Source organism: Elephantulus edwardii, unplaced genomic scaffold (genome assembly GCF_000299155.1).
Source record: "Elephantulus edwardii isolate Elephantulus edwardi_28Jun2011 unplaced genomic scaffold, EleEdw1.0 scaffold00218, whole genome shotgun sequence".
Classification (NCBI taxonomy): domain Eukaryota; kingdom Metazoa; phylum Chordata; class Mammalia; order Macroscelidea; family Macroscelididae; genus Elephantulus; species Elephantulus edwardii.
The window spans coordinates 4,797,792-4,825,632 of record NW_006399968.1 but is presented as its reverse complement, the minus strand read 5'-3'; the positions used below and the strand labels follow the sequence as shown (position 1 = coordinate 4,825,632).

General features: G+C 39.9%; 1 protein-coding gene across 1 annotated transcript in view; it reads left to right on the top strand.

Moving 5' to 3' along the window:
• Nucleotides 1–27,841, top strand: part of ENAH (enabled homolog (Drosophila)) — a 132,445-nt gene that overhangs the window by 38,294 nt on the left and 66,310 nt on the right. The window contains exon 3 of the mRNA XM_006898062.1: nucleotides 12,058–12,235. Coding sequence (XP_006898124.1) covers nucleotides 12,058–12,235 — 178 coding nt within the window. The remainder of the gene's footprint in view (nucleotides 1–12,057; nucleotides 12,236–27,841) is intronic.

The following is a 27,841-nucleotide window of genomic DNA, read 5'->3' as shown; positions in this document are numbered from 1 at the left end:
TGCTTGGATGGCAGACATGGTCTCTCTGGGGTATATTCCCGGTAATGGGATTGCTGGGTCAAATGGTATCTCTATTTGCAGTTTTTTGAGAAAGCGCCACACCGCCTTCCACAATGGTTACATTCCCACCAACAGTGAATAAGAGTTCCAGTTTCTCCACATCCTCGCCAGCATTTGTTGCTTGCTGTTCTGTTTTATTTTGCTATTCTTACTGGGGTGAGATGATATCTCATAGTTATGATATCTCATAATTATGATACCTCAAGCACATGAAGAAATGTTCAAAGTCCCTAGCTCTAAGAGAGATGCAAATCAAAACAACTATGAACTGGACACCTTTTGGGTTAGCAACACAACTCTTTACTCAGTAGACCACCATGGCTCCCTTTATAAAAAAAATAGGTTTATGAAATACTTCTGGTTTGGGTAAGATGGTACCAAGCAACCAGTATGAAAACATTCTACTACAGATGTTGGGGAAATTACATAATATATTTTCTATGTCCATCTGATCTCTAATTAAAGGAAGGAAGATCTTAGGGTTTCTCCAGGAAACAGTGGTATAATGTGTACATGGATGCTGCTCTAACCCAAATTTGGGGAGGAGGATACTTTGGGTCTTAGATTTGTCTTGTGTGCATATTTAACTGATATGTGAGAGGCAGTAAAGCTTGAGCAGTTTGTGTCTAACCTTGTTTGAAGTTACCTTGAAAATGGGAATCTGTAACATCACTTACACACCTCCAGTCAAGGCGTTAGCAAAGCCAGACCCCAAACCATGGTCAGGTGTCCAGTGCCAGTTAAGAACTCTTTGAGGAAAGCTTCCAGTGCACAGAAAGAGCATTTCACAGATTTTACCAGATCTGCTGTGTTGATAGACAACTCTCTCAGTCTGCTGCTCATTTTGCCTTCTCACATTGCCTTCTCTTCCCCTTCCCCTGTTCCCTGATCTCCTCACTTCCCAGCTTCCAGCTAATCTCCTCCATATTGCCCTTCTTTCTTCCTTGACCCTTCTTTGGTTTCCCCCATCTCTACCCTAATCATTTTAGTGCTTTCTCTAGCAGAGCAACCCATCAGTGAGGCCAGAGATGAACCAAATAGTCCTCAACACACAATTTTAAAGAAAACAAACAAACAGTAGCTAGAACAAAATCTTTATAGGGTTTCTTGTACACACATTAGCACAGTATTCCAAATGCCTACTAGCTTATTATTATGTGCCATGGAATCAGATCTACTCATAGCTGACCTTCTGTGAGTTTTCAGAGGCAGTAAAATCACACAGGAAGAGATTGCCCATCATTCTCCCTCAGAGCAGCTGGTGGACTCAAACCACATGCATCTGGCCACCAGTTCACTTCCTTGCCACTAGGCCACCAATGGACCCTAGAGTCACAAACTTGTTTAAACTTTACATTGTAAGAACAGCTTTAAAAAAACCACTCACCAATTGTTTGTAAAATTTAGTATTTCCAGATTATGTAATCTAATTACCACTGGTTATTGGCTGAGTTGATTCTGAGTCATGGTGATATCTTTGCTTCTAAAGTAACTGTAGAGTTTTCACTGGGACCTTTCAGAGATAGCCTGTGAAAGGAATTCTATTACTATATACCATATTTCTATGTAAGCTTTTTCTTACTAAGCTCTGGGTCCTGTGCCTAACTAAATTTTGTGTAGAGAGGAAAATTCCTGACCCTCAAAGCAGAGGTGCAGGAAAGAATGCACATTTTAGAAATGTAAGCAAAGACGTATAGTAGAGTGTTTCAGTTGGTGAGATTGTTGAACATACAGCACAGTGAAGGCAGACATCACTTTGTTAATAAAGATAGGCATGATTGACTTCATAGACAAGACAAGGCCTAGAGCCAAGTCACATAGAAGAGCAGGTAGATACTGCACTGTTTGCTTCATCGTGGTGTTGTTGTTCAGTGTCATCGAGTTGAGAACCTTGACCTTCATTATCTCTGACATACTTGAGCCCATTGCTACAGTTACTGTGTCAGTCCATCTCATTACTTAATTGTAATGAGGCCCAGTTTGTATGAGCATGTGTAAGAGAAAGTATCATGAAGGTAGACATGAAGGAGTTGTGGTGATAGGATGGTTCTGTACTCGATGCTTTGAACTCGTCTAGTCCCTGTGTTGGGAGAAAGACTTGTTGATCTGCATGTGTAAAGATTAAAGCTGAACAATTAAACAGACTTTCAAGGAAAAAATAAAGAGAGGAATGGACTGAGGGAGGGGGTAGAGAAAATAGTGCAACAATGAATGAATGGAAATCCAAAATCTCTGTAAATGTTCATTAAAATTAATAAAATAAATTTTTTTAAAAAAAGATTAAAACGGAGAAAATCGTTTATGTTAGTTCTACTCTATGAGGAGTCAGTATGAATTGGAATCACCTCAGTAGCACCCAGTATCAGCCACAGTGATAACATAAATATAAGCTCAGTGGATCTGAAGTACAGGATTTAGCATTATGCTGAAGCCCAATGCCGAAAAATTGCTTTGTGTCATTCCTATAGGTGGTTATTATTAAGCAAAACTGTATGCTTCCTCCTGACTTTAAAAGTTTTTGAGATTAATTTACATTTTAAAACGTCTTTGACTCAATTTGTTACTAGTAACAGATGTTTTCTTTGAGGTAGCTGTAGCTCTGTTGTTATAAACAGTAGAGACGCAGAACTGGCTGACTTAGAGGCCAATTTCTGTGGGGATTTGACTCCACCTGTGGCTCCTGGGGAGAAAGTTGGACACTCTTCTCCCCTGATATTTAGAGCCTTGGAATCCTGCTGGATGGTCAGCTATGAGTCACAGCTGATCCCAGGGTGGTGAGAGAAAGTGAGAATATTTTCCTTGTTGTTGTTACGTGCCATCGAGTCGCTTGCGACTCGTAGCAACCCTTTGTACAACAGCCCCAAACTCCGCTCTCTCCTGTGCCAGTCGCACTGTCTCTGACACTCCCATCCCAATTATCCCAGTCACTGAATCAATCCACCTCATAGAGGGCCTTCCTCTCCTGCGCCGTCCCTCCACCCTCCCAAGTATGATGTCCTTCTCCAAGGACCTGTCTCTCCTTGCAACATGCCCAAAGTATGCCAGATGGAGCCTCAGAATCCTTGCCTCCGAGGAGCCACCCGGTTTAACCCTCTCCAGGACAAATCTGTTTGTTTTCCTAGCAGTCCATGGTATTCTCAATACTCTTCTCCAGCACCACAGCTCAAAGGCATCAATTCTCCTTCTATCCTCCTTGGTCATTTTCCAACTCTCTGATGCATAACAAGTGATTGTGAAGACCATGGCCTGTATCAGACGCACCTTAGTCTCCAGAGAGACACCATTGCTCTTCAGTACTTTGGAGAGGTCCCTAACAGCAGACTTTCCCATGGCAATGCACCTTTTAATTTCCTGGCTGCTGGTGCCAAGACTGTTGACTATGGAGCCAAGCAAACTAAAGCTGTGTACAGTCTCAGTCTCTTCACCATCCATCCTGATGCTGCCAATTGGTCCAGTGGTGAGAATCTTTGTCTTCTTGACATTGAGCCTCAATTCATATTGGAGGCTGTAGTCCTTGACCCTCTGTAGCAGGTGCTTCAGGTCCTCTTCAGTTTCAGCAAGCAGGGTTGTGTCATCTATATAACGCAGATTGTTGATAAATCGTCCACCAATCTTGACCCCACATTTCTCCTCATAGAGCCCAGCCTCCCGGATAATCTGTTCTGCATACAGGTTGAAAAGGTATGGAGATAGGACACATCCCTGGCATATGCCCTTTCCAATTTTCAACCATGCAGTGTTCCCTTCTTCTGTTCTGACAACTGCGTTCTAGTCCAAGTATAGGTTTCTCATTAGGAAGATCAAGTGTTCTGGGATTCCCATTCTTCTCAGAGTCAGCCACAGTTTGTTATGATCCACACAGTCAAATGCCTTTGCATAGTCAATGAAACATGGATATACATTCCTCTGGTATTCCCTGCTTTCAGCTAAGATCCATCTGCCAGAGGAGGCCCTGTAGGATTCTGTAAACTTTTGTTATGAGACCCTTGTTGGAGATTGAGGCTAGCTTTTTGCACCCATTTTCCATTAGAAAAGCAGAGTGGAGCCATTGGCATACTCCTGTACTCTACTGAGTGGGAGTGGGAGAATGGATTAGTGGTCACTGATGAAGAGCAAGGAGCTCCGTTGCCCTGGGGATGAAAGCACTTTTTTTGCGAGCCAGAAGTGTGCAGGTTCCACCTCCTAAGCTATTCTCTGCGAGAAGACTTGCCAGTCTGCTTTGTAAAGATTGGGAACCTCCATGGGACAGTCTCTTCTGTCCTGTAGTGTTTCTGTCGGTCAGAAGTGACTTAACTGAGTTTTTTGGTAGCTGAGGAGAATGCCTTGGGAACCCCCAGGTCATGATTTGTGACTCAAAAACACCCGACCCTGGCATGCAATTTGATTCAGAATTAAACAGACAACCGAAAGATAGCCACTTATCAGTGCTGTTTTGATTGTGGTGATTTGGAATGAGTTGTTGTCATAAGCTGTTTGCCAGGAGCAAATGCATATCTTCTCTGGAAAAATAGGTCAGCATTTCCTTACACTAAGTCAGAGTCATAGAGCAGTTAATAAAATTCTCAAACATTATTTTCTAAAGGTAAGATTGAGAATTTCAGCGAAAACTTGAAAAGTGAGCCAAATGTAAAGGGTAGAATTGAAAACCAAAATAACTTCTGTTAGCAACTTAGTGATGTATGAATTCCAGAATAAAATATCTTAAAATGGATTGTCATGTAGACCAGAAGAAAATACTGAGACTGAAGTTAGTATATCCTGTGAGTGAAAAATAAACCAGGCAGACCTTTGTAGTTAAAAGGTGATTGGTGTTAATTGTGTGGGGAGAACATTGTTCTAAGTGGTACAGCACTTGTCTGTCAGTTTGCTGTACTGAGATCATTTGAGGTTGCTGTGAGACTGAAATCTGTGCCACTGATGTATCAAATGTCATTTGAGTTACCCGTAGTGGACAGGGTTTGGTGGAGTTCCCTGATTTAAGACAGACTAGGAAGCAGGATGGGTCATCTACTTATTAAATAACAAGCCCTTGAAAAACCTATAAACACTACCAGAAGGAATTGGGGTCAGGGTGGGAGGAGAGGAAAACCACAGAAAATCATAGGAAAAAAGATAAACCCATGAAAGTACTAACTAACCAAAACAAGAAGAATTAAATAGAGCTAGTATCCAAGTTGATGGCACTTAACCATTGCTAAGTGAGACTGTTGTTGTTATGTGCTGTCAGGTTGCCTGCCACTCATAGTGACTCTATGTAAAACAGCCTTAAACCCTGCTCTGTCCTGTGCCAGTCTCACTGTCTCCGACACACCTACCCTGATTACTGCAGTTACTGAATCAATCTACTTCATAGAGGGTCTTCCTCTCCTGTGCTTTCCCTCCACCTTCCTAAGCATGATGTCCTTCTCCAAGGGCTGCTTCCTCCTTGCAACATGTCCTAAGTATGTCAGATGAATTTTCAGAATCCTTGCCTCCAAGGGTTAACCCTCTCTAGGATGAACATCAGTATGGATGGTGAAGAGATTGAGACAGTTAACAGTTTTAGTTAACTTGGCTCCACATTCAACACTCTTGGTACCACCAGTAGCCAGGAAATCAAGAAATGAATTACACTGGGAAAGTCAGCAGTGAGGGACCTCTCAACAGTACTGAAGAGTAATGATGTCAGGCTGGAGACTAAGGTACCCCTGATCTGCCCTAGAGTCTTCATAATCACATGCTATGCACCAGAGAGTTAGACAGTGACTAGGGATGATAGAGAATTGATGCCTTTGAGCTGAGGTGCTGGACAGAGTGTTGAATGCAAGGAGAACAAACAGGTTTGTCCTGGAGAGAGTGAAGCTAGAATGGTCCTTGGAGTTAAGGATTCTGAAGCTTCGTCTGACATATTTTGGCCATGTTGCAAGGAGGGACTGGTCCTTGGAGAGGGACATGATGTTTGGCAGAGTGGAGGGATGGCACAGGAGAGGAATACCCTCAATGAGATGGATTAATTCTGTGATTAGGGTAATGGGAATGAGTGTATTGGAGATAGCGAGTTTGGCACAGGATAGAGCAACATTTAGGGCTTTGTAGATAAGGTCACTATGAGTTGCAAACGACTTGACGGCACATAACAACAACAATAGGATGAACCTGTTTGTTTTCTTAGCAGTCTGTGGTATATTCAGTACTCTTCTCCAGCACCACAGCTCAAAGGCATCAATTCTTCTTCTGTTTTACCTAGTCATTGTCCATCTCTCTGATGCATAGCAAGTGATTGCAATGACCTGTATCAGGCACACCTTAGTCTCCAGAGTGACACCATTGCTCTTCAGTACTTTGGAGAGGTCCCTACAGCAGACTTTCCCATCGCAATACAATACATCTTTTAATTTCCTGGCTGCTGGTGCCAAGACTATTGACTGTGGAACCAAGCTAACTAAAGCTGTTAACAATCTCAATCTCTTCACCATCCATTCTGATGCTGCCAGTTGTGTTGTTTTATTTTGGAGGAACATTCTTATAAGTTGTGCATCACTCTTCTGTCAGTTTGCTGTATTGAAGTAACCTGGGTTTGCTGTGATGCTGAACCTTGTCCCATTGGGGTGTCAAATGCCATAATGGCTGCCCATGGTGGCCAATGTTTGGTAGAGCTCCTAGTTTAAGACAGGTTTGGACTTTAAAGGGGGGAAAAAAAGAGGAACAAACTTGGGGGGGGAGGGTAGAGAAAATAGTGCAACAATGAATGAATGGAAACCTCAAATCTCTGTAAATGTTCATTAAAATTAATAAAATTTAATAAAAAAATTAACAACAACAACAACAAAAAAGACAGGTTTGGAAGCAGAAGTGGCATCCACTTCCTAAACCACATGCCTCTGGAAACTATGAACTTTGAGAAACGACGATAGTTATAGAAAGACATCAGGTGTATTGTTCATAGGGTCACTATGACTCGACTTGACGGCAATCAACAATAACAATAGTTCTGCTGTATGACAAGGCATAAAGAAGCATTAAGATTATGTGGACATTTCACATGTATTTCACATTTAATTTATCAACTTGGGTGGGAGATCTAGGTTACTTCTCTAAAACTAGTAGAGCAGGCACTTTAAAGACAAAGAAATCTAAATATCACGATAAGACTGCATGTTTGAAGAATGCCATTACCACACTTAATTGACCTACATACATATATGTATTCTTCAAATATATGCGTCACATATTTCAAAATCATAAAAGACGTGTCCACAAATTTGTGAAGGTTAAATCCGACTTTGTGTTTTCTGACCATGTTGTTGTGAGTCAGCTCCATCCCTCATGGGTCCCAGGCACAACACAGTGAGGGCCCGCTGGTTCCTGTGCCAACTTCCTGCACCATGATCCCATCTTAATCTGCTTAAGCCATGTTGAAGCCATGAATGAGACAATCCCTCTTGCTAAATTTCTTTCTCTCATAGGTTTAGAAGTTAAAAATTACCTTCCAGATAACCCATGGGTCAAAAATACAAATTTTTAAAAATATTAGGAATCAGATTATTGGACATTAGTAAACTATGCTGAGCTGGATGATGACTAATATACTGCATATCAGAATTAATGGAGTGCAAGTAAAATTGTACTTGAAGTGAAATGCACAATTGAGAATATGTTGTTGTTGTTATGTGCCATCAGATTGCCTGCTACTTTTAGTGACCTATGTTCAATAGCTCTGAAGCCTGCCCTGTCTTGAGCCAGTCTCACTGACTCTGACACACCAACACCCATTCCCCAGTGTCAATTCATCTCTTCTGGGGTCGGTCTTCCTCCCCTGCACTGTCCCTTCACCCTCTTGAGCATGCTATCCTTCTCAAGGATCAGTCCCTCTTGGCCCCAAGGAGAAGCTTTTCACCCTCTCCAAGACAGACCTATTTGTTTTCTTGGTTGTCCAAGATATGTTCAACATTCTTCTCCAACACCACAACTCAAAGGCATCAATTCTTCTCTTGTCATCCTTAGTCATTATCCAGCTCTCCGATACATAGCAAGTAATAGACAATGAAACAAAAAGAAGATATAAGGAAAGCAGTAATAAAGGTGGGAGCAGAAATTAATAGATAAACATCTAAGGAGAGTATTGGTTCTGTAACCAGAACAGTCAGTGGATTGAGATGGTGACAGCTGCAATGGGCTTTTGTGTGTCAGGAAGTATGAGGATGGCGCAGGATAGAACAGGGTTCAGAACTTTTGTTCCTAGGGTCACTATGAGTTATACTCAGCTGGATAATACTTAACAGTAACAATCAGAACTAATACATTTAACAGTGTTTCTGGGTATATGGTCATGACACAAAATCCAGTCTTTTATATATACAGCTATCAAAAAGCTTTCTTTGTTCTTTGAAAAGAACAAGAGTTATTACCACCGGACCTATAGGTAGCATCCTGATACATGGAAAAAAGGTTGAAATTGTCAGCAACTTCATCTCACTTGGATCCACTGTCAACACCTTCGGTATCAGTAATCAGGAAATCAGGAGATGTGTTGCACTGGGAAGGCCTGTAGTTAAGGACTTCTCCAAATTTCTGAGGAGTAATGATGTCAGTTTGAGGGGTAAGGTGCATCTCAATCAGGCCATGGTCTTTCCAATCACTTGATATGCATCAGAGAGCTGGACACTGATTAGGGATGACAGAAGAATTGATGCATTTGAGCTGTTGTTGGGGAAGAGTACTGAACATCCCTTGGATGGCCAAAAGAACAAACAGATATGTCATGGAGAAAATGCAGCCAGAGTGCTCCTTGGTGGCAAAGATGATAAAGCTTTTACCTCACATACTTTGGGCATATTGCTAGGAGAAGTTATTCCTTGGAGAGGGACTTGATGCTCAGAAAATTAGAGTGTTAGTGAAGGAAAGGAAGACCCTCGACCAGCTGTGTTGACACAGTGACTGCTGCAGTGGGCTTCAGAGAATCAGGAAGTGTGACTTGGCACAGGATAGCACAGGGTTGCTATGAGTCACACATGACTCGATGGCCCCTAACAACAACAGTCACAGAGCTTGTTGTTGTGCTGTAAAAAAGACTTAACTGTGGTAGCAGTAAAAAACCTGTCTCATACCTAAGGATAAATCTAATTAAAGATGTTGGAGCTACCTATACAGAAACTACCAGACATTTAAATGTTACGCAAACAAATGGTGTTATATACTAGCCATATAGAAGTCTACTTAGAGTAGCCCCTCTCCCTAGATTGATGTGTCAGCTTCAGTGACACCTCAGTCAACACCCTAACAAGCTGAGCGTGTTACTGTAACCACAAACAAAGGTCTGAGAATAGCTGCGGCAATAATGAATGCCAGCGTGGGGAGGACATGCTCTCTGGTGGCTCTCAGGACTGGGCATAAAGCCACAAGTAATCAACACTTTGGTGTGGATGTGTAGAGGTAAGCCTCTTGAGGAGTAGGATGAGATAGAGGGTCTATTTGGACACTTAAGAAACAGTCTACTTGCAGCATAGTTAGTGGACAGTGCTGGGTAAATTAGATGGCCATGTCGGAGCTGGGGAGGGGACTTGAACCCTCTCTCACACCATAGGTAAAGATTGGTATCAAATGGTTAAATATGGTAGAAATAGAAAACTGTAAAACTTCTATGAGGTCACATATGATAATATTTTCATGACTGTGAGACTGAGAAACATTTCTTAAGCTATTGAAAGCACTAACTATAAATTAACAAATAGCTTATTTGACAGAGTAAAAATTTAAAGCCTTCTGTTTATCCAAAGATACAGGCTAATTTTCAAAATGGGAAAAGATATTTTTAACACATCAAGTCAACAATGGGATAATATATAGAATATATATTTGCTTGGCTCCACAGTCAGCACTCTTGGTACCAGCAGCCAGGAAATCAGGAGATGAATTGCATTGGGAAACTCAGCTGTGAGGGACCTCTCCAGAGTACTGAAGAGCAACAAAATCAGGCTGGAGACTAAGGTGTGCCTGATCTGGGCTATAGTTTTTGCAGTTACGTGCTATGCATCGGAGAGTTGGACAGTGACTAGGGATGATAGAAAGAGAATTGATGCCTTTGAGCTGTGGTGCTGGAGAAGAGTGTTGAATATACCATGGACTGCTAGGAGAACAAACTGGTTTGTCCTGGAGAGGGTGAAGCCAGAGTGCTCCCTAGAGTCAAGGATTTGTCTGACATACTTTAGTCATGTTTCAAGGAGGGACTGGTTCTTTGAGAGGGTCATCATGTTTGGGAGAGTGGAGGGACGGCACAGGAGAGGAAGACCCTCGATGAGATGGATCGATTTAGTGATTGGAGTGGTGGGAGTAGGTGTGTTGGAGACAATGAGGTTGGCACAGGATAGAGCAGGGTTTAAGGCATAGGGTACATAGGGTCGCTATGAGTCGCAAGCGACTCAACGGCACATAACAACAACAGCAACACCACATTAAAATAGTAGATTCATTGGTAATGAAGGCAGTGCATACCTTTGATTTATGCCCACCAAAATGGCTAAACTGAAAGCTGACAGTCCCAGTTGTGATCATGTAGTATTTGGCGTAATGGAAGCTGTGATACGCTGCTGGGAAAGTGTAAATTGATGAAACCAATTTGGAAAGCTCTTTGGCATTATATACTAAAGTTAGACATGAGCATAGCCATCTATTCCTGGGTACATCTATTCCTAACAACAATCTGTGCTTGTGTAGACCAAAAAACCTGTAGTAGAATGCTCATAGCACCAGTCTTTGTGAAAGCCCCAGACTTGAAATATATTGACAGGAGAATGGATAGGTAAATGGAGTTGATACAGTGGTATTGGATTCCCTGGCTGTTGATTTTAAGTACTCAGTCATTAGCCACAAAGCTGATGTGGCTTTAGCTCACCTAGATGGAGTTTTGGTGGCCTAATGGCAAAAAGCTGTGCTGTAATCCTGAAGGCATGTGGTTCTAATCCACCAGCTGCTCTGCGGGAGTAGGATCACCATTCTCCTTTTATGCTATTAACTGCCTCTGAAAACGCGCTGGAGGGGTCCGCTGTGGTTTGGTCAGCACACAACAACAGACATCTCAGAATAAAGTCCTGGAGCTCACAGCCCCTTCCAACTCCGTGGACCACAGTTCTGCTAGGATAGGTAAAGTTACCAAATTGTGACACCTGATTGATTGTTGCTTAGGTAGACAGTTTAGTACCACAGTGAGATTGAAATGAACACACATGGCACATGTATGATTCATAATGTAATTTCAGGGAAAAGGATAATACTTATTGTGTAATTAAAATATGAAGATTGGCAGGAAGTAATCTGTGATGTTTGAAATAGGACTGATTCCTTTTGGGGAGACAGGAGGATTTACAATTTGTGTTAATGTACTGTTTTTTAATTAGGGTACTGGCTGTTTGGGAATATTCGTTGAGCTATACATTTTTCTATATTTGTAATATTTTCACAAAAAGTTAACACACACATATAAGCATACATATGTGTGTGTGCATGTAAAATCAGGGACATAGATTTTCTTTCTGCTCATTTACTGGTTGTTTTTTTTTAATTTTTATTATTAATTTCAATGAAAATTTACAGAGACTTTGGATTTCCATTCATTCATTGTTGCACTCCCCCCCTCATACACTCCCCTCTTGGAAAAGTAAAAGAAAAATTCTTTCATTGTTTTAAGGTAGCGGTCAGCCAGCTTGGCTTTTGTCTCATAATTTTCTCCTGGATAATTTTCATAGCCATTTTTGCCAAGGTCTGTTAGTGGCAGGTTGGAATGAATATATCCAATCCAGATATGTTGACTTGTCCTTCATTTTGCCTTTATTAGAGCTCTTGTAGTGTAGGCAGTAGGGTGTAGTGTGTGTGGTAGTTCGAATCCACCAGCTCCTCTTAGTGAGAAAGATGGGAAATCTCCCATGTAATGTACAACCTCTGACAGCCTGCTGGACTGTCAGCTGTGAGATGATTCCACTTGATAGCAATGAGTGAGTTTAACTAAGAATTACTGTCTTTTAGGTGGTGATAAATTGTGCCATTCCTAAGGGGTTGAAGTACAATCAAGCTACACAGACTTTCCACCAGTGGCGAGATGCTAGACAGGTGTATGGTCTCAACTTTGGCAGCAAAGAGGATGCCAATGTCTTCGCAAGTGCCATGATGCATGCCTTAGAAGTGTTAAATTCACAGGAAACAGGTAAGGGATTGCTGGTTTACATTTATCTATAGTGAAACAAATGCTTTTGACTACCTTTTAAATAATATACATGTTAGAACGAATCCATGAAATTCTGTTGCTTGTTACAAAAATGTAGACTCGAGTTTGAACTCTGAAATTATTTAGTACTGTTCATTTCTCCAAACTGCGATGGCAAGAACTAGCTGCCGCAATTCCGTAGGTAAGAAATTGAGTCTCTTTGCTTGAAGGTGTTTAGGGATGCCCTCAGGTGGCACAAGTTAGGAATTGCATCTCTTCATAATTTGCATGTATATTAGAAAAGTGATATAATGAAATAGTTCACTTCAGCAAACAGGATTTTAAACTGTATGTGTGTTAGTGAGAACTTCAGAATTTTTTTAAGAATTGATAAAAAATTAGGTCAATTCTTGGTTACCTATTTGAAGAAGTAGATAGATTAATTTTCCAGGGTTTCTAAGTGAACTTGAGGTATTTTTATTATCAGAAAATATATGTGTATAGTGTATATTTGTTTAATTATGTATAACAAGAACATATGTTATATATATATATATATATATATATGTACACACACATACATAGTCATACAAATATGACTCTTGCTGATGTGTAATGTAGTAGTGACCTTGATATAAATATGATTGATCAAAACAGTTTATATTTTGTAGGAGCAAAATATTACAGTTAGATTAAAATTTGTTATTTTGTTGATGGTATAGATTTTGAAAACCTATCATAAATATAAAAGTTTTATTTCTACCTTGCCTCATTCTAAAAAGAGTTTGAAGCACATGGTCTTTATGTTAATCTATTCTAAGTGAGAATTGTTGTTGGAGCAAGTCTATGGTTATAGACACTTTGTTTTTATACCTATACATACTATAGATTTGCTCTTCTTTTGGGGAATATAGGATCTCACTATATAACTTGAACACATCATTAATGTAGTTTAGTTTGAAAACAAATTGCTGGAACTTTTTGATAATAATAAACACAGAGACAGCATAGAAGAGACAGCCTTCTTTGCACTCAGTGTCTAGCCCATCAGAAGGCATTGTGTTTGCCTTGCAGGTATCGGCGTTTCTGTGGCTATAGAACTGCTTTTCTTTCCATCACTATCATTTTACCATAGAGAAGAAACTAAACCTTCGATCAGATACGTAATTAAAAGACCCACTTGTGGAGAATTTATGTATAATAGTAACATTTGTTTTCCTCTCAGAAAAGTATTAGCAAGTATTGGGAACTAAGTGTTACTAATTTTAAGTAATTGTTCATCTTGTCATATGTGTGTGTACCTAAACCAAATGGAAAGGACTCTCTTGGTCAGTGAGTAATCCTATGATTTACCTTCAAGATGCAAATGCTAGTTAATTTTTACTATCTTGCTCTTTTGAAATTAGTGAGTCCTAATGTAGAGATTTGGAAGCAGGAGTGGCATCCACATCCTAAACTACATGCCTCTGGAAACTATGAACTTTGATGAATGACGATAGTTATAGAAAGGCTTCAGGCCTTCTGTTCATAGGGTCCTTATGAGTCGTGCTCGACTTGAAGGCAGTCAACAACACAACAATGTAGAGAGTGAGCTCTGGTGGCCTGTGGTAAGAATTTGCGCTGCAATTCCAAAGTCATGTGGTTCAAATCCACCAGCTGCTCTGTGGGAGAAGGATGGGCATTCTCCTCCCATGCTATTCATTGCCTCTGGAAACCCATTGAAGGGCCAGCTCTGGGTTGATTCCAACTCGATGGCACACAGCAACAGTATAGAGGACTTGCGCCCTCATGGTGTGAGTAAGGGATCTCCGGGGGTGTAATCCATGGTGAGCTGTGTTACAAACCCAAAGACTGGTGCCTCCGGTGGTTTGAATCCACCAGCAACAGCTCCTCAGCAGAAAGGTGGGCTGACTCTTTCTGTAATGACTTACAGTCTTGAAAATGTGTTGGAAGAAGCAACTTGATGGCAGTATGTTTAAAGGTTTGTTGGTTGGTGTAGTGAAAAATGTATCTGACTGCAAACTGAAAGCTTGGCTGGCACCAGCTGCTCTCTGGGGAAGTTGGATCGCTAAGGACACTGGCGGAGGGCCACTGGTTGGTTTAATGTTGAGGAACTATGATAGAGAACATAATCCCCTTTTATAATAATATAATCATTTAAAAGAAAAGTCCTACACTGTAGAATATTTGATAGCTAGGAGGAAGACCTGCCACATTTTGATTTGGCACAGAAATGTAACAAGATTCTTCTTTGATGATTTTTCCAACCTTGTTTTTTTCTCTTGTCATGATGTCAATCAGTAATACTATGGTGGTTGAGCCATCCGAGTCTCCTCACTCCATGGATCAGGTCACTAGCAAAGGAGCTTTAGGGTCTGTAGCATTTTCAGCCACGTAAAAAAACCACATAAAATACCATAGATCCTAAATAGTCTCATTTATTTAAGACATGAGTGTTTTCATGAATTACTTGTAGTTAAACAGTGATTTCTGATTTTGTTGGTTTGTGAGTAGATACCATAGTTCAAAAGTGTCCCTGGGAAGGCATGTGCTTCTCTGGATGGATCCTCAAAGGATAACTGTGTGCTTCTCCTAGATACAAGTCCACCAAAAGAAATGGTTACCCATAATACTGCCTCTTCCTCTGCCAATGCTGTTTGCTTTGGGCTCACAGTCCTGCTGAGTTTCTTCTGCTAAAACATAACTTACTCATTCCTACCCTTAGAAACACCTCTGAGAAGCATGGGAATCCCAGAACACTTGATCGTTCTAATGCGAAACCTATACTTGGACCAAGCGGCAGTCGTCAGAACAGAGCAGGGAAACACTGCATGGTTCAAAATTGGGAAGGGTGTACGTCAGGGATGTGTCCTATCTCCATACCTTTTCAACCTGTGTGCAGAACAGATTATCTGGCTGGGCTCTATGAGGAGAAGTGTGGTGTCAGGATTGGTGGAAGATCTATTAACAATCTGTGTTATGCAGATGACACAACCCTGCTTGCTGAAACTGAGGAGGACCTGAAATGCTTGCTGCAGAGGGTCAAGGAGTGCAACCTTCAATATGGATTGAGGCTCAATGTCAAGAAGACAAAGATTCTCACCACTGGACCAACTGGCAGCATCAGGATGGATGGTGAAAAGATTGAGATTGTTAACAACTTTAGTCTGCTTGTCTCCAATGTCAACACCTCTTGACACCAGTAGCCAGGAAATGACAAAACGCATTGCTATGTGAAAGTCTGCTGTTAGGGACCTATCCAGGGTACGGAAGAGCAGTGGTGTCATTCTAAAGACTAAGGTGCGTCTGATACAGGCTATGGTCTTTGCAATCACTTGTTATGCATCGAAGAGTTGGACAGTGACTAGGAAGGATAGAAGGAGAATTGATGCCTTTGAGTTGTGGTGCTGGAGAGTAGTATTGAATGTACTGTGGACTGCCAAGAAAACAAACAGATTCAACCTGGAGAGGTTTAAACCAGGCTGCTCCCTGGAGGCAAGGATTCTGAGGCCTCGTCTGACATACTTTGGACATGTTATAAGGAGAGACTGGTCCTTGGAGAGGGACATCATGCTTGGGAGGGTGGAGGAACAACGCAGGAGAGGAAGACCTCAATGAGGTGGATTGATTCAGTGACTGGGGTAATCGGGATGGGTGTGTCAGAGGCAGTGCGATTGGCACAAGATAGAGCAGGGTTTAGGGCTATTGTACATAGGGTCGCTATGAGTCACGAGCGACTGGATGGCACATAACAACAACAACCCTTAGAAACCATATTCATAATTAAAGTAACAACAGAGAATAAATAGTCTTGACTATTTCTCAGCATTTTATCACATCATTATAGATAATCCCAATTGAATATTATAATTAGTTTTGTAATTAGGTGCTAATTTCATTATTATCTATTGATTGCTATTATTGGTTAATGCTTATTGGTGATTTCCAATCTTTTTAAAGTTAGACACCTTCTAAAAAAAGTATTTTGTGGAAGCTCATTGTATAAATAAAAATGGAGCTTCTCTGATTAATGTGGGAGTTGGCCCAGAACCGCTGAGGTATCTGCATGGCTTCAGAGTAGGATCTGAAAACTCTGGACCCATCTTGCTTGCCAGCACCATGAGTACAGTGTATTCTGTCTGTCCGTTAACCTTCAAATCCCCAGATACTTTAAACAAAAGTTTTTTTTAAAGCCAAGGATAAACTGCATTCTTTGGGGTAGTCATACTGACTTTTCTTAGGTGTTCTGCATGTATATTTAGTATTTCCATTTCTTTTATGTGAAGGGTGGGTGGCAAGATTGTTTTCCTTTATTTTGTTTTTAACTTCATTGCAATTATCTAATATACTGGAAAGTACAGGAGGTGCTATATTCAGTGAGTTATATTTGGAATTAAAAGAAAATCAAATGTTCTAACACTTTTTAAAAAGAGCTGAATTAATGCTCTTCCTTTATACCAAATGCTACAGTGTCTGTTTTCTCAAGCAAATGGAAATTGACTAGATTTTAAATGTCTCAATGCAATGTACATTATTTGTCTTGCTAAATATTTATCATTATTTAGCAAGTACATTTATATAGCATTTTATAGGAAATATTTGCACGTTATATAAAATAGAAAGTTGATCTTGGTGATGATTGACGAGACAAATATGTTCAATGTGTTTTATTTGGCAGAAGATTTAAAAGGTTTTTGGAAGTAGGAAGTTATTAGATCCTGCCCATCTCCCTCAAGGAAAAAAAAATCATCTTTTGTTCTCTTCAGTCAATATTAAATATATCTACAAGAAAAGCTAGGAGTCAGACTCAGTATTTTACCATTAGCTAAGATTACTTTTCCTAGATTTTACTTTCTTCATTGATTCTGAGAAGACATAGTGTTCTCTTTATATTTGATATAAACTTAATTGTATTAGAGATGATGTGGATGGTGCGGGACAGAGCGGGGTTCAGATCAAGGTTCCGGGTTCATGTGATCCTGAGTCTTCATACTCCATGGTCCCAAACAACAACAATTAACATGTCATACAGTTTTGAAATTAAAAGACAGCCTGTTGTGCTTTCTAATGTTTATAAAAACCTCGTCAGCATTTTTCAGCATTTTTCATCTTTTTGTGACTTATGTTTGGAGTTAATCATTCAAGAAAGAAGATAAGGCCTAAAAAACAATGAAAGACACGGGAACAGTGTTACAATTAGAGAACAAAGCTGTCATCAAATAGCCATGTTTGAGCACAAGTATTATGCTAGGTACAGAGAAACAGTATTAGCATAAGGCTTCTCTCCATTCAGACAAAATTAGACTAAATTTTGTGAAATATTGTGAGTGATAGATGCATAAACGACCTTTAGAATTCCCTAGAAAATTCTAGAATCAGCAGTGTTTTGAAGAGGACATGGTATTTGAGCTCTTTTGACAAATGAGAGACATTATTGATGATAAAGGTGGGCTTAATGTCGTAGGTACAAGGAGCAATTACAAAATGGGAAATAAGCCTTGTGATTTGTGTGTGAGAATTTGGAGAGGATTTTGGCATGCGATTGACTGGCAAGGTTGGGAAGGACCTTGTTCTTGCAGAGGAATGTGGATATTATGGACATGGTGGAGAGTCATGGAAGGCTAGGAAATAATTTTCTGATATTGTCAGATGTGTGTTTTTGGACACGTGTGAGGGATTTGTGAGCATTGTTGTTGTTAAGTGCTGTTGAATTGACTGCAAATCAATGATCATTCAGAACAGTGGATCCAAACCCTGTGCCATCCTCACCCATCTCTGGCATACTTGAGATCATTGCTACAGTCACTACGTCAGTCCAGCTTGTTGAGGATCTTCCTCTCTCACACTGACCTTTACAAGCATGAGGTCCTTCTTCAAGGACTGGCCCCTTCTAACAACATGCCCGAAGTATGTGAGGGGAAGCTTCACCATTCTTGCTTCTAAGGAGCTCTCTGCTTCAGTCCATGCAATCATTTGGTACTCTTCTTCTCAAGTACCACAGTTCAAAGGCGTTGCTTCTCCTTCTGCCAGTGCTAGTCACTGTCTAACTCTCAGACGCACAGCGAGTAATTGAGAAGACTGTGGCTTCTAAGGTACACCTGATCCAAGCCCATGGTCTTCTCAGTTACTTTCTGTGCATCTGAAAGTTGATGAACACGCAGCTGTTAAATTTAGGAGACTTTTGTGCTAGTGTCTGGAGAAAAATGAGCCCTGAACTGACTGACGCAGCAGAGAGAAAAAAGGAGTTAAGAGGTTTATGCCGATTTATGCAGAATTGGTCCACACCAAACCCCTTCAGGAAGTAACATAGGATCTAGAGCTAATGATACTAAAGGAAGAAGTCCAAGCTGTGATGGAAAAATAAAGTTTGAGGAATTGATGGAATACCAAATGAGTTCCTTCAGCAAATTGATATAGCCCAGGATGGCCTCATTAACCTGTGCCACCTGACCACCCAGCCGGCAGAGATCCATATTTATTTCCACTGCAGAAGAGTGTGAAAATTACTGCGCAACATTAGTAATATCATAAGCAAGTAAAATCTTGGTGAAGATTATTTTAAAATAACTGGAACTGCCAGAAATTCAATTTGGTATCAGAAGGAGCTGTGGTAGGAAATATATCATTGCCCATGTCAGATAGATCTTGGCACTAAGCAGAGAATACTAGAAAGATGTTGACTGGTGTTGTGGGGTTTTTTGTTTTTTAAATTATTTGATACTGATTTATTTACAAAGTTCGAGTGCACTGTTTTTCAAAAGTGATCTTTCCCTTTCCTTCACCACCATCCTCTACTGCGTTTTATTTATTATACATAAGCATTTGTGTGGATATCATACAAAATTACGGCTCACATTAAGAATATGAATAAAAGGGGAGCTCTGGTGGCCTAGTGGCAAGGAGCTGCAACTATAATCCCAGAGGCGCACCATTCGAATCCACCAGATGCTCTGCCGGGGAAGGAGGGACAGTCTCCTCCTGTACCAGTCAGATCTGATTTGACGGTACACTCACACAAAAATAATAATAAAATAACAAAAAAAAAAAAAAAGAATGTGAATCCCAGAACACACACTGTGCTCACACAAAGCCTATGGATAGATCAATAAGTAGTCATGCTGACCTAACAAGGGAAACACTGTGTGGTTTAGGATCAGGAAAGTTATGAATCAGGGTTGTATTCTTTCTCCATACCTGTTGCACATAGATGTTGAAGAGATAATTCAAGAAGCTGTATTATCAGAAAAAGACTATGCCGTTATGATTGGGGGAAGATTCATCAGCAAACCTGGATTATGTACATGACACAAGCTTGCTTGTAGGAGACAAAGACCCTGAAAGTGCTTAGGGAGAGGATCAAAGATCTCTTTGATATGAATTATATCCCAGCGTCAAGGAAAAAAAATCCTGACCACTGGACTGAAGTGCAACATCATGATAGATGGTAACAGCGGCCAAGAAATAGAGACATGTGTGAATAGATAACTCTGCTGTCAGAGACCTTTTGAACATGCTTGGGAGCAAGGTTGTTAGTTAAAGACTACTGTGTGCCTGACCAGGTTGTGGTATCTTCCTGTGCTTTATATGCATATGGAAGCTGGGAGAGGAATGAAGGGGAGGAATTGATGCCTCTGAATTGTGGTCTTGGGAAGATTATGGAATACTCCATGAACTGAAAAAAGAAAAAACAAACCTGCTGTGCAGGAAGTGTAACAGTGATGCTCCTTACTGGCTAAGACAGTGAACCTTTAACTCACATGCTCTGGACATGTTGTTAGATAAATAAGATAAATACAACATGGGGGAAAAAAATAGCAGGTCAGCACAGAAGAAAAAAGCAAGAGTTAGAGGGTCAGAAAAAGAAAGAGTGTCAATGAGATGGACTGACAAGATGCCTGCAGCGGCATGCTTTACTATGACGCAGTTGGTGAGGGTAGCACAGGATAGGGTACGTTCAGGCCATGAGGGTGGCATGGAATAGGGCAGGATTTCCATCTGGTGATCATAGAGTTGCCCTGAGTCATAGTCCAGTTGAAGGAACCTAATAACTGTAATACTGATGAAAAGCATTGCCTATACCATTGATTGTCAAAAGACTAAAGATACCTGACTTGGGGAAAGTGCACCCAGGTTTCTTGGCCCTTAGAGTCAAGGTTGGCAAACCCCTTTAGGTTATTGTTGTTCTTAGGTGCTGCTGAGTACACCCATAGTGACCCATGAACAACAGATGTGAACCCTATCCTATCCTCTGCCATCCTCACACTTCCTGACACGTTAGAGCCCATTGCACAGTCACCATGTCAGTCTACCTGTTGAGGGTCCAACTGCTTCAAACAATCTTTTTATGCATTAGGACATACATCTCTAAAGATAGTGTCTTGTCTTTTCCTTGGCTTCTGTTTCTGCTTTCTGGTTATTCTTTAATCCAAGAGAATGAATTTGTAGTCCAAATCTGGAATCAGGGCCAGGAAATAACTAGATTTCCCCATAGTGAGATGTAAGAATTATAAATGGGAATTCCTGATACATTAAATCCTTCTAATTTGTTCATGGTAGCCTAAAGATTTCATATATATACACTGATTGATACTTGGAATTGGCAAAACAAAAAAAATCCACCAGAAATAATTATACCTAGGTCTTAAGAAAGGAAATATTAATATTTAATAGTGGCTGCTAATAATGTTAGATGGATTTTGGCTGAAAGCAGAGAGCAGAGAATACTAGAGGAATGTCTGTCTGGCTATGTAAAGGCGTTTGACTGTGTGCATCCCAGTAAACTGTGGCTGACTCTTAAAAGAATGGGAATCCCAGAACATTTGATTGTGCTTATGTGAAACCTATACTTGGACGAAGAGGCAGGTATCAGAACAGAGCTAGGAAACACTGCATAGTTCAAAATCAGTAAAGGAGTATGTCAGGGATACATCCTGTCTCAATCTATATGCAGAACAGATCATCCAGGAGGCTGGGCTCAGTGAGGAAGAATGTGGCATTAGGATTGGGGGTAGACTCATCAACAACCTGCATTATGCAGATGACACAATGTTGCTTGCCAAAATTGAGCAAGACCTGAGGCATTTGCTGCAAAAAGACAAGGACTGAAGTATGGATTGAAGCTCAATATCAAGAAGACAGAGATTCTCACCAGTGGGCAAGAAGAGACTGAGATTATTAACAGCTTTAGTTTGCTTATTTCCACAATCAACACTTTTGGTATCAGCAGCCAGGAAATCAAAAGAAAAACTGCTCTCAGAGACCTCTCCAGAGTACTGAATAGCAGTGATGTCAGTCTGGAGACTAAAGTGCACCTGGTCCAGGCCATAGTCTTTGCAATTACTATGCATCAGAAAATTGGACCATGATTAGGGATGATAGAAAGAGAATGAAATGGAACATAAGGATCAACATCCTGGCCATTAGTTAGCTGAGATGAGATGGACTGATACTGGCCACTGTGTACTTGGTAAGGATTGTATTTATTATGTCAGAAATAACAGATTAAATAGGAACAGTGCCTCATTCATCATTGAAAATAACATTTCAAGATTATGCTGATGTACAATGCTGTGAGTTACAGGATATTTATCCATATTCATGCATATAAGGAAGACCTGTTACTACAGCTGTTATTTAAATATACACATCAACTACTATTGCCATTCATGAAGAAATTGAAGATTTTTACCGACTTTAACAGTCTGAAATTGATGAAAACTACATCTGAGATGCATTAATTATAATTGCTGACTGAAATACCAAAGTTGGAAACTTTCAAAGGAGGTTTCGTAGTTGAAAAACACAGGCTGTGTGATAGAATGAGGCCAGAGATCTAATTATACAATTTTGTACCATCAATGATTTATTCATTGCAAATATGTTCCATTTAAAACATGAAATAGCGATTATGTACTTGTCCTTCAGTTGATGGCCTACGCAGGATTCAGATTGACTACATATGAGAAAAAGTCAGTGGAGAAGCTTAATATTGGAACTCAGAACCAGGCCAGGGGCTGCTTGTGGAACAGACCAGCCATTACTCATAAGAAGTTCAGATTGAAGCTGAAGAAAATGAAAGTAAGTTTATTAGGGGCAAAATCTTACCATGAGTCTATCTCAATTAAATTTAAAAGACCTTCTCTAGAATAGATTTGATGCATTGAACTGAAAATCAGATGAATGTGAAACTTGCATCAGAACTTACTGAGGCCAAAACAAAGGGACGATGCTGAAGATGAAAAGAAGATTTCAAAGGGCAACCCCAGAAGAAAAAACAAAATATTAATAATAATATATGCAAAGTTAGTAAACCGCAAAGAAAACATGCACAACATTTCTCAAGCTGAAGCACAACACATTTAAGCCTTGAAATGCAATACTGAAGGATTCTATTGGCAAAATCTTGACTGATGCAGGAAGCATCAATAGAAGATGGAAGAAATACACAGTCCTTGTACAAAAAAGTTGACACTGAGACATTTCCAGAAGTAGCATCTGATTAAAAGAAAGAAGATATTCAGACTGCACTGAAAACATTGACAAGATACAAGGACCCAGGAACTGATGGGATACCAATGGTTGTGTTGGAACAAACAGATGCAGCCCTGAAAGTGCTCGTTAGTCTATACCAAGAAATTTAGATGTGAGGTACTGCCCAAATAACTAGAAGAGATATTGTCTGTATTCCCTGAAATGATGATCCAGCAGATAGATGTTAAATTACCAAGCAGTATCATTACTATCACATACAAGTAAAAAATGACTGGAAGAGAGCTTCAAACGGGATACTGCCCGAAAGTAAGATTAGATTCAGAGAATACTGCCAGAAAGTCAAATTTGATCAGAGGAGGCCAGTGTAGTAAGGATGTCATTTCAGCCAGATGTATCTTAGCCAAAACTAGAGAATACCAGAAAAATGTTTGTTTTTTATTGAATACACATAGACATTTGGGTGGATAATAACAAATTATGGTGAAAATGGAGAAGATCAAGAACTCCAGAACACTTAATAATGTGTTCATGTCAAACTTATAAATAGACCAATACACAGTTGTCTGAATGGAACAAAGAAATATTGCATGGTTTAAAACCAGAGAAGATGTGCATCCAGTTTATATCCTTTCTCTGTATCTGTTAAATATTTGTGCTGATTGCATCATTGGAGAAGCTGGAATATATGAAGAAGAATATTGCATCAGAATTGGGAAGTGTCTCATCCGTAGCCTGTGTTATGCAGATAACACAGCCTTACTGGCAGAAAATAAAGACGACTTGAAGCACTTGCTGCAGCAGATGAAAGACTATAACCTTCAATATGAACTACATCACACTATTAAGAAAATAAAATCTAGACTTGCTGGCCATATCTTGGTAGATGGAGAAGGGGTTGAAATTGCCAGCTTTTTAAATTTGCTTGGTGTCACAATTGGCACCTATAATATAACAGCATTCAAGAAATCAAAAGTTAAAACAACTATGAGATATCATATCACCTCAGTAAGAATAGCAAAATTTAACGAAAGAGTAAACATCAAATTCTGGCAAGGCTGTGGAGAAACTAGAACCATTATTCACTGTTGGTGGGAGTGTGAAATGGTGAAACAACTGTGGAAGGCTGTATGTATGTGCTTTTTCAAAAAGTTGCAAATACCATTTGACCCAGTAATTAATTCCACTACTGGGAATTTACCCTGAAGAAACCATAACTGCCACCCAAGCAGATATATGCACACCCATATTTATTGCAGCTTTGTTTACAATAGCTAGGAGTTGGAAACAACCCAAGTGTCCATCAACAAACGAATAGATAGAGAAGCTGTGGTATAGTCACACAATGGAGTACTATGCTGTGTTGAAAAACAAGGAAGTCATGAAATAGTATGCAGAATGGATGACCCTGGAGGACATTATGCTGAGTGAAATATCTCAGTCTCATAGGGCCACTGTTGTAGGATGGGACAGGATAAATTATGTATACTGCATTGAAACAGATGAGAGAGAGAACTGTTTAAAAGCGATATGTGATTGGGTATTATGGTTATGACAAGAGTCCAGAATGAAGGCTGCATAGTGGAGTGGACTTGGGGGAGGGATTGTATGCCAATGAAAGAATTTTTCTTTTACTTTTCAAAGAGAAGAGCAAACTAGGGGGGAGGGGTGGGCAGGGAGAAAAATGCAACAGTAAATGAATGGAAATCCAAAATCTCTGTGTAAATGTTCACTAAAATTAATAATAATAAAAAAAGAAAATACTTCCTTGATAGTAGAAATGATATTTCATGTGGTGTAATTTTGTATGACCAATGATTCATCATTGAAAATAATGGAATACAAGAGATGGAAAAGTTTCATATCAACAGATAAGACCAGGAGCTGACCATTGATAACTCACATGTAAGTGGAATTTGAAGCTGGGGGGAAAAAAAACACAAACAACACCCCAAAGCCAACAAACCCAACCAACAGTCCATCGGATCCTAAATAAAACCTGGAATATTTCCCACTTGAATTTAGAGACCATTCTAACAATAGATGTGCTATACTGAACACTCATGACCACAGGCTAGATGTGGACATCATTCATAAATAAGTAAAATGTTATTAGAAAGATAGAAGGGGGGAAAAAGCAAAGTGTATGTCACAATGGACTGTGACATTGAGTTAGGACTTAGGGAAGCTAAAGTAAAAGGAAGAAGTTAGAAAACAAGAGATTATTGATAAAGACATAGTCACTGGACCAGAAAGAGTCAGCCCCCAGCAATTACAGGAAACAGCATATGATAAAGAATCAGTGATACTGAGGGAAGATGTCATATTTACCCCGAAGACATTAGTTAAAAATGAGACTTCAGAAAATTGAAACTGGTGCAGCGCTGGCGGCGTTCTGCTGCTTGACCAACTTTCTGGAAGAGGACCCTTCTTTGGGCCTATTCCAAGGAAGATGACTCAACAGAATTTAGAAATTATCTCACAATATTATTAGTATTACATACAAGTAAAATTGTGCTGAAGGTAGCTTAAAAATGGAATAGTGAAGGTATCTTTCACTGTATCTATTCAGCTGTTAGACTGAGCAGATAATTCTAGAAGCTAGACTATATAAAATGAAGGATTTCCAGAAGGCTCATATTAACATCTTATGAAGATGACACAGCCTTGCTAGTTCAAAATGAAGAATACGTGAAATAGTGATAAAATTCAAAGACTACAGCCATCAGTATTGACCACACCTCAGCGTGAAATAAAAACAAATGTTCTTACCGCTGGACTACTAAACTACATAGTGATACATGGAGAAAAGATTGGTAAGGGTTTAGTTTTAATTGGATCTCTGATCAGCACCATGGAAAGTAACACTCAGGAAATAAAATGACCACTGTGCTTGACAAAATGTGGCAGAGAAGACTTTTAAAGAACAAAGATGTAACATGCAGTGCTGATGTATGCCACCTTATGCTCTGTCTGCTCATACGCATGTGAAAGGTGAACAGTGAGTAAGTCTAAAGAAGAATTGATGCCTTTGAATCAATTTGCTGGCTATAAATGTTGAATGTAATGTCCTTTGGCAAAAACAAATAAACCTGTCTTGGAAAAATTTCAGCAAGCATACTCCTGAGAGGCAAGGCTGGTAAAATGAACTCTGGAGAAGGACCATCATGCTTGGTAAAGAAGAAGTCAGGGCAAGTGGAAGAGAAGACAGTCAGTGAAGTCTGTTGACAACAGTGGGTGGCTACGATTGTGAGCCGCAGCCAGTGTTTTTGAGGCTTGTACAGAACCGGACAGGTAAACCCAGTGATTGCATAGAGAGAGCCCTCTGAGAGGGTTTCCAGGTGTGTAATCTTGGTGGGATTCCCCTCGGGAGTGCCTGGTGGCTTCAGACCACAACCCTTGAACACTTTTAAACCATTGTGATACCAACGCTCCTAAGTTAAACCTCAAACAACTCTAAACAGCATACTTTTATTATGTGAAATGACTTGACTAAATTTATGGTCTACAGATTATAAGACTATTTTTTTAAGACTCTTCTTAAAGGAATAGTAAAACAAGATAGGTACTGTTACATATATAATTACATTTCAATCTGGAAGCTAATTGTGTTCATCTTGTAGAACACTTATTTTTATGTCTGTGCTGGTAGCCTGCACCAACACTTTACTGTTTGACTCAATAATACTCCCTACATGAGGCAAACAAGTCCAGTTCATCTCAATTGTTACATATATTTTTAACATGCTTTCTAGTTAGACATTTTAAGTACTTTTAAATGTCAAAAAGTGGGTGTGGATGCCTTGGTCATGGAAATGTTGGTTGTTCCACTCTATGGGGTTGCTTCTTGGTTTCACTGATGATGATCATGAATGATTGTGCAGAGGACAAGAGAAAGGCCAGAACAGTAGGATTCCCATGGAAAAGGGGGTATCTGTCGTGGTTTAACTAGGACAGTCCTGGTTTCTCAGGTAGTGTCCTGAGTGGTTGAGCAACCAGTATTTCGGACCACAGGAACGCCTTTGGTTTTGATTGCTGCTGTTAACCAACCCAGAGGCAGAGAGGTGGCTGTGTGTCTTCCTCTGTGCACCCTGGTGCTTAGAAAGGTGTTCTGAGTTCGCTTCCGTGGCCCTTCCAGGCGCTCTGGGTCACATTGGGGCTATCCATGGAGTCATCCTTTGTCTTGGCCCGTTCACTCCCCTGTCAGAAACTAGGGCCAGTCAGAGCACTTCCTGACAGAAACTCCTTTTTGTTAAAAGAACCCTGATTTCTAGCATGACATTTTGTTCTTCAAACAAAAATTAATACTTTTTTCAATTATAAAGTTGTTTGCATATCTTAAAAATGTGTTACAGCATTTTGATGTTAAACAGTTCTGAGGTGAAGGACACAAGGACAGCTTTGCCCCCTTCCCCTCTAACATTTTTATTCACATGCCCTACGATTTGCCCTTTTTCAAATGTACATTTCAGTGGAGTTTTTAAACATGCGTTTCAGAATTTTGCGTCTATATCTGCAGTGAATTTTACAACATTTCTATCACCTGTAAAGAATTCTGATACCCATCAAACTTTTTTTTTCCATCAAACTTTTTATAACTTAGTCATAAGTCACTGATGTTTTTTTTTGTTTATAGATTTACTTATTTTGGCTTTTGGGTGTATATGGAGCCGCTCATTATTGGGCTTTTACAACTGGTTTCTTTTGTTTTGCATAATGATACTATAGTTCATAAATTGTATAGAGTGTATCATGTATGGTACATGGTTGGGAAAGCAAATGAGTATGGTATATAGTGAAAGCAATGACTAAGAACATTTTATAAATTAAGAGACTAAGAGCAAAATGCTTTTCCTATGTTTTTTAGTTTAGTTAAGTAAAAATCAAGAATTTAAAACTCGATAACTTGTGCAAAGTGGAATTGTGACATTTTTCTATGCTTTGTGCTGTTCAAGACACTAGATTTCCAGTGTACCAGTACCTTCACTGCTTCCTCCCCCCCCCCCCCCCCCCTGACGAGCTCTTTTTCCCCCCCTTATTTATTTTTTTTAATTTAGTTTGTTTATTTTTCATTTCAATGAACATCTACAGAGATTTTGGGATTCCATTCATTCATTG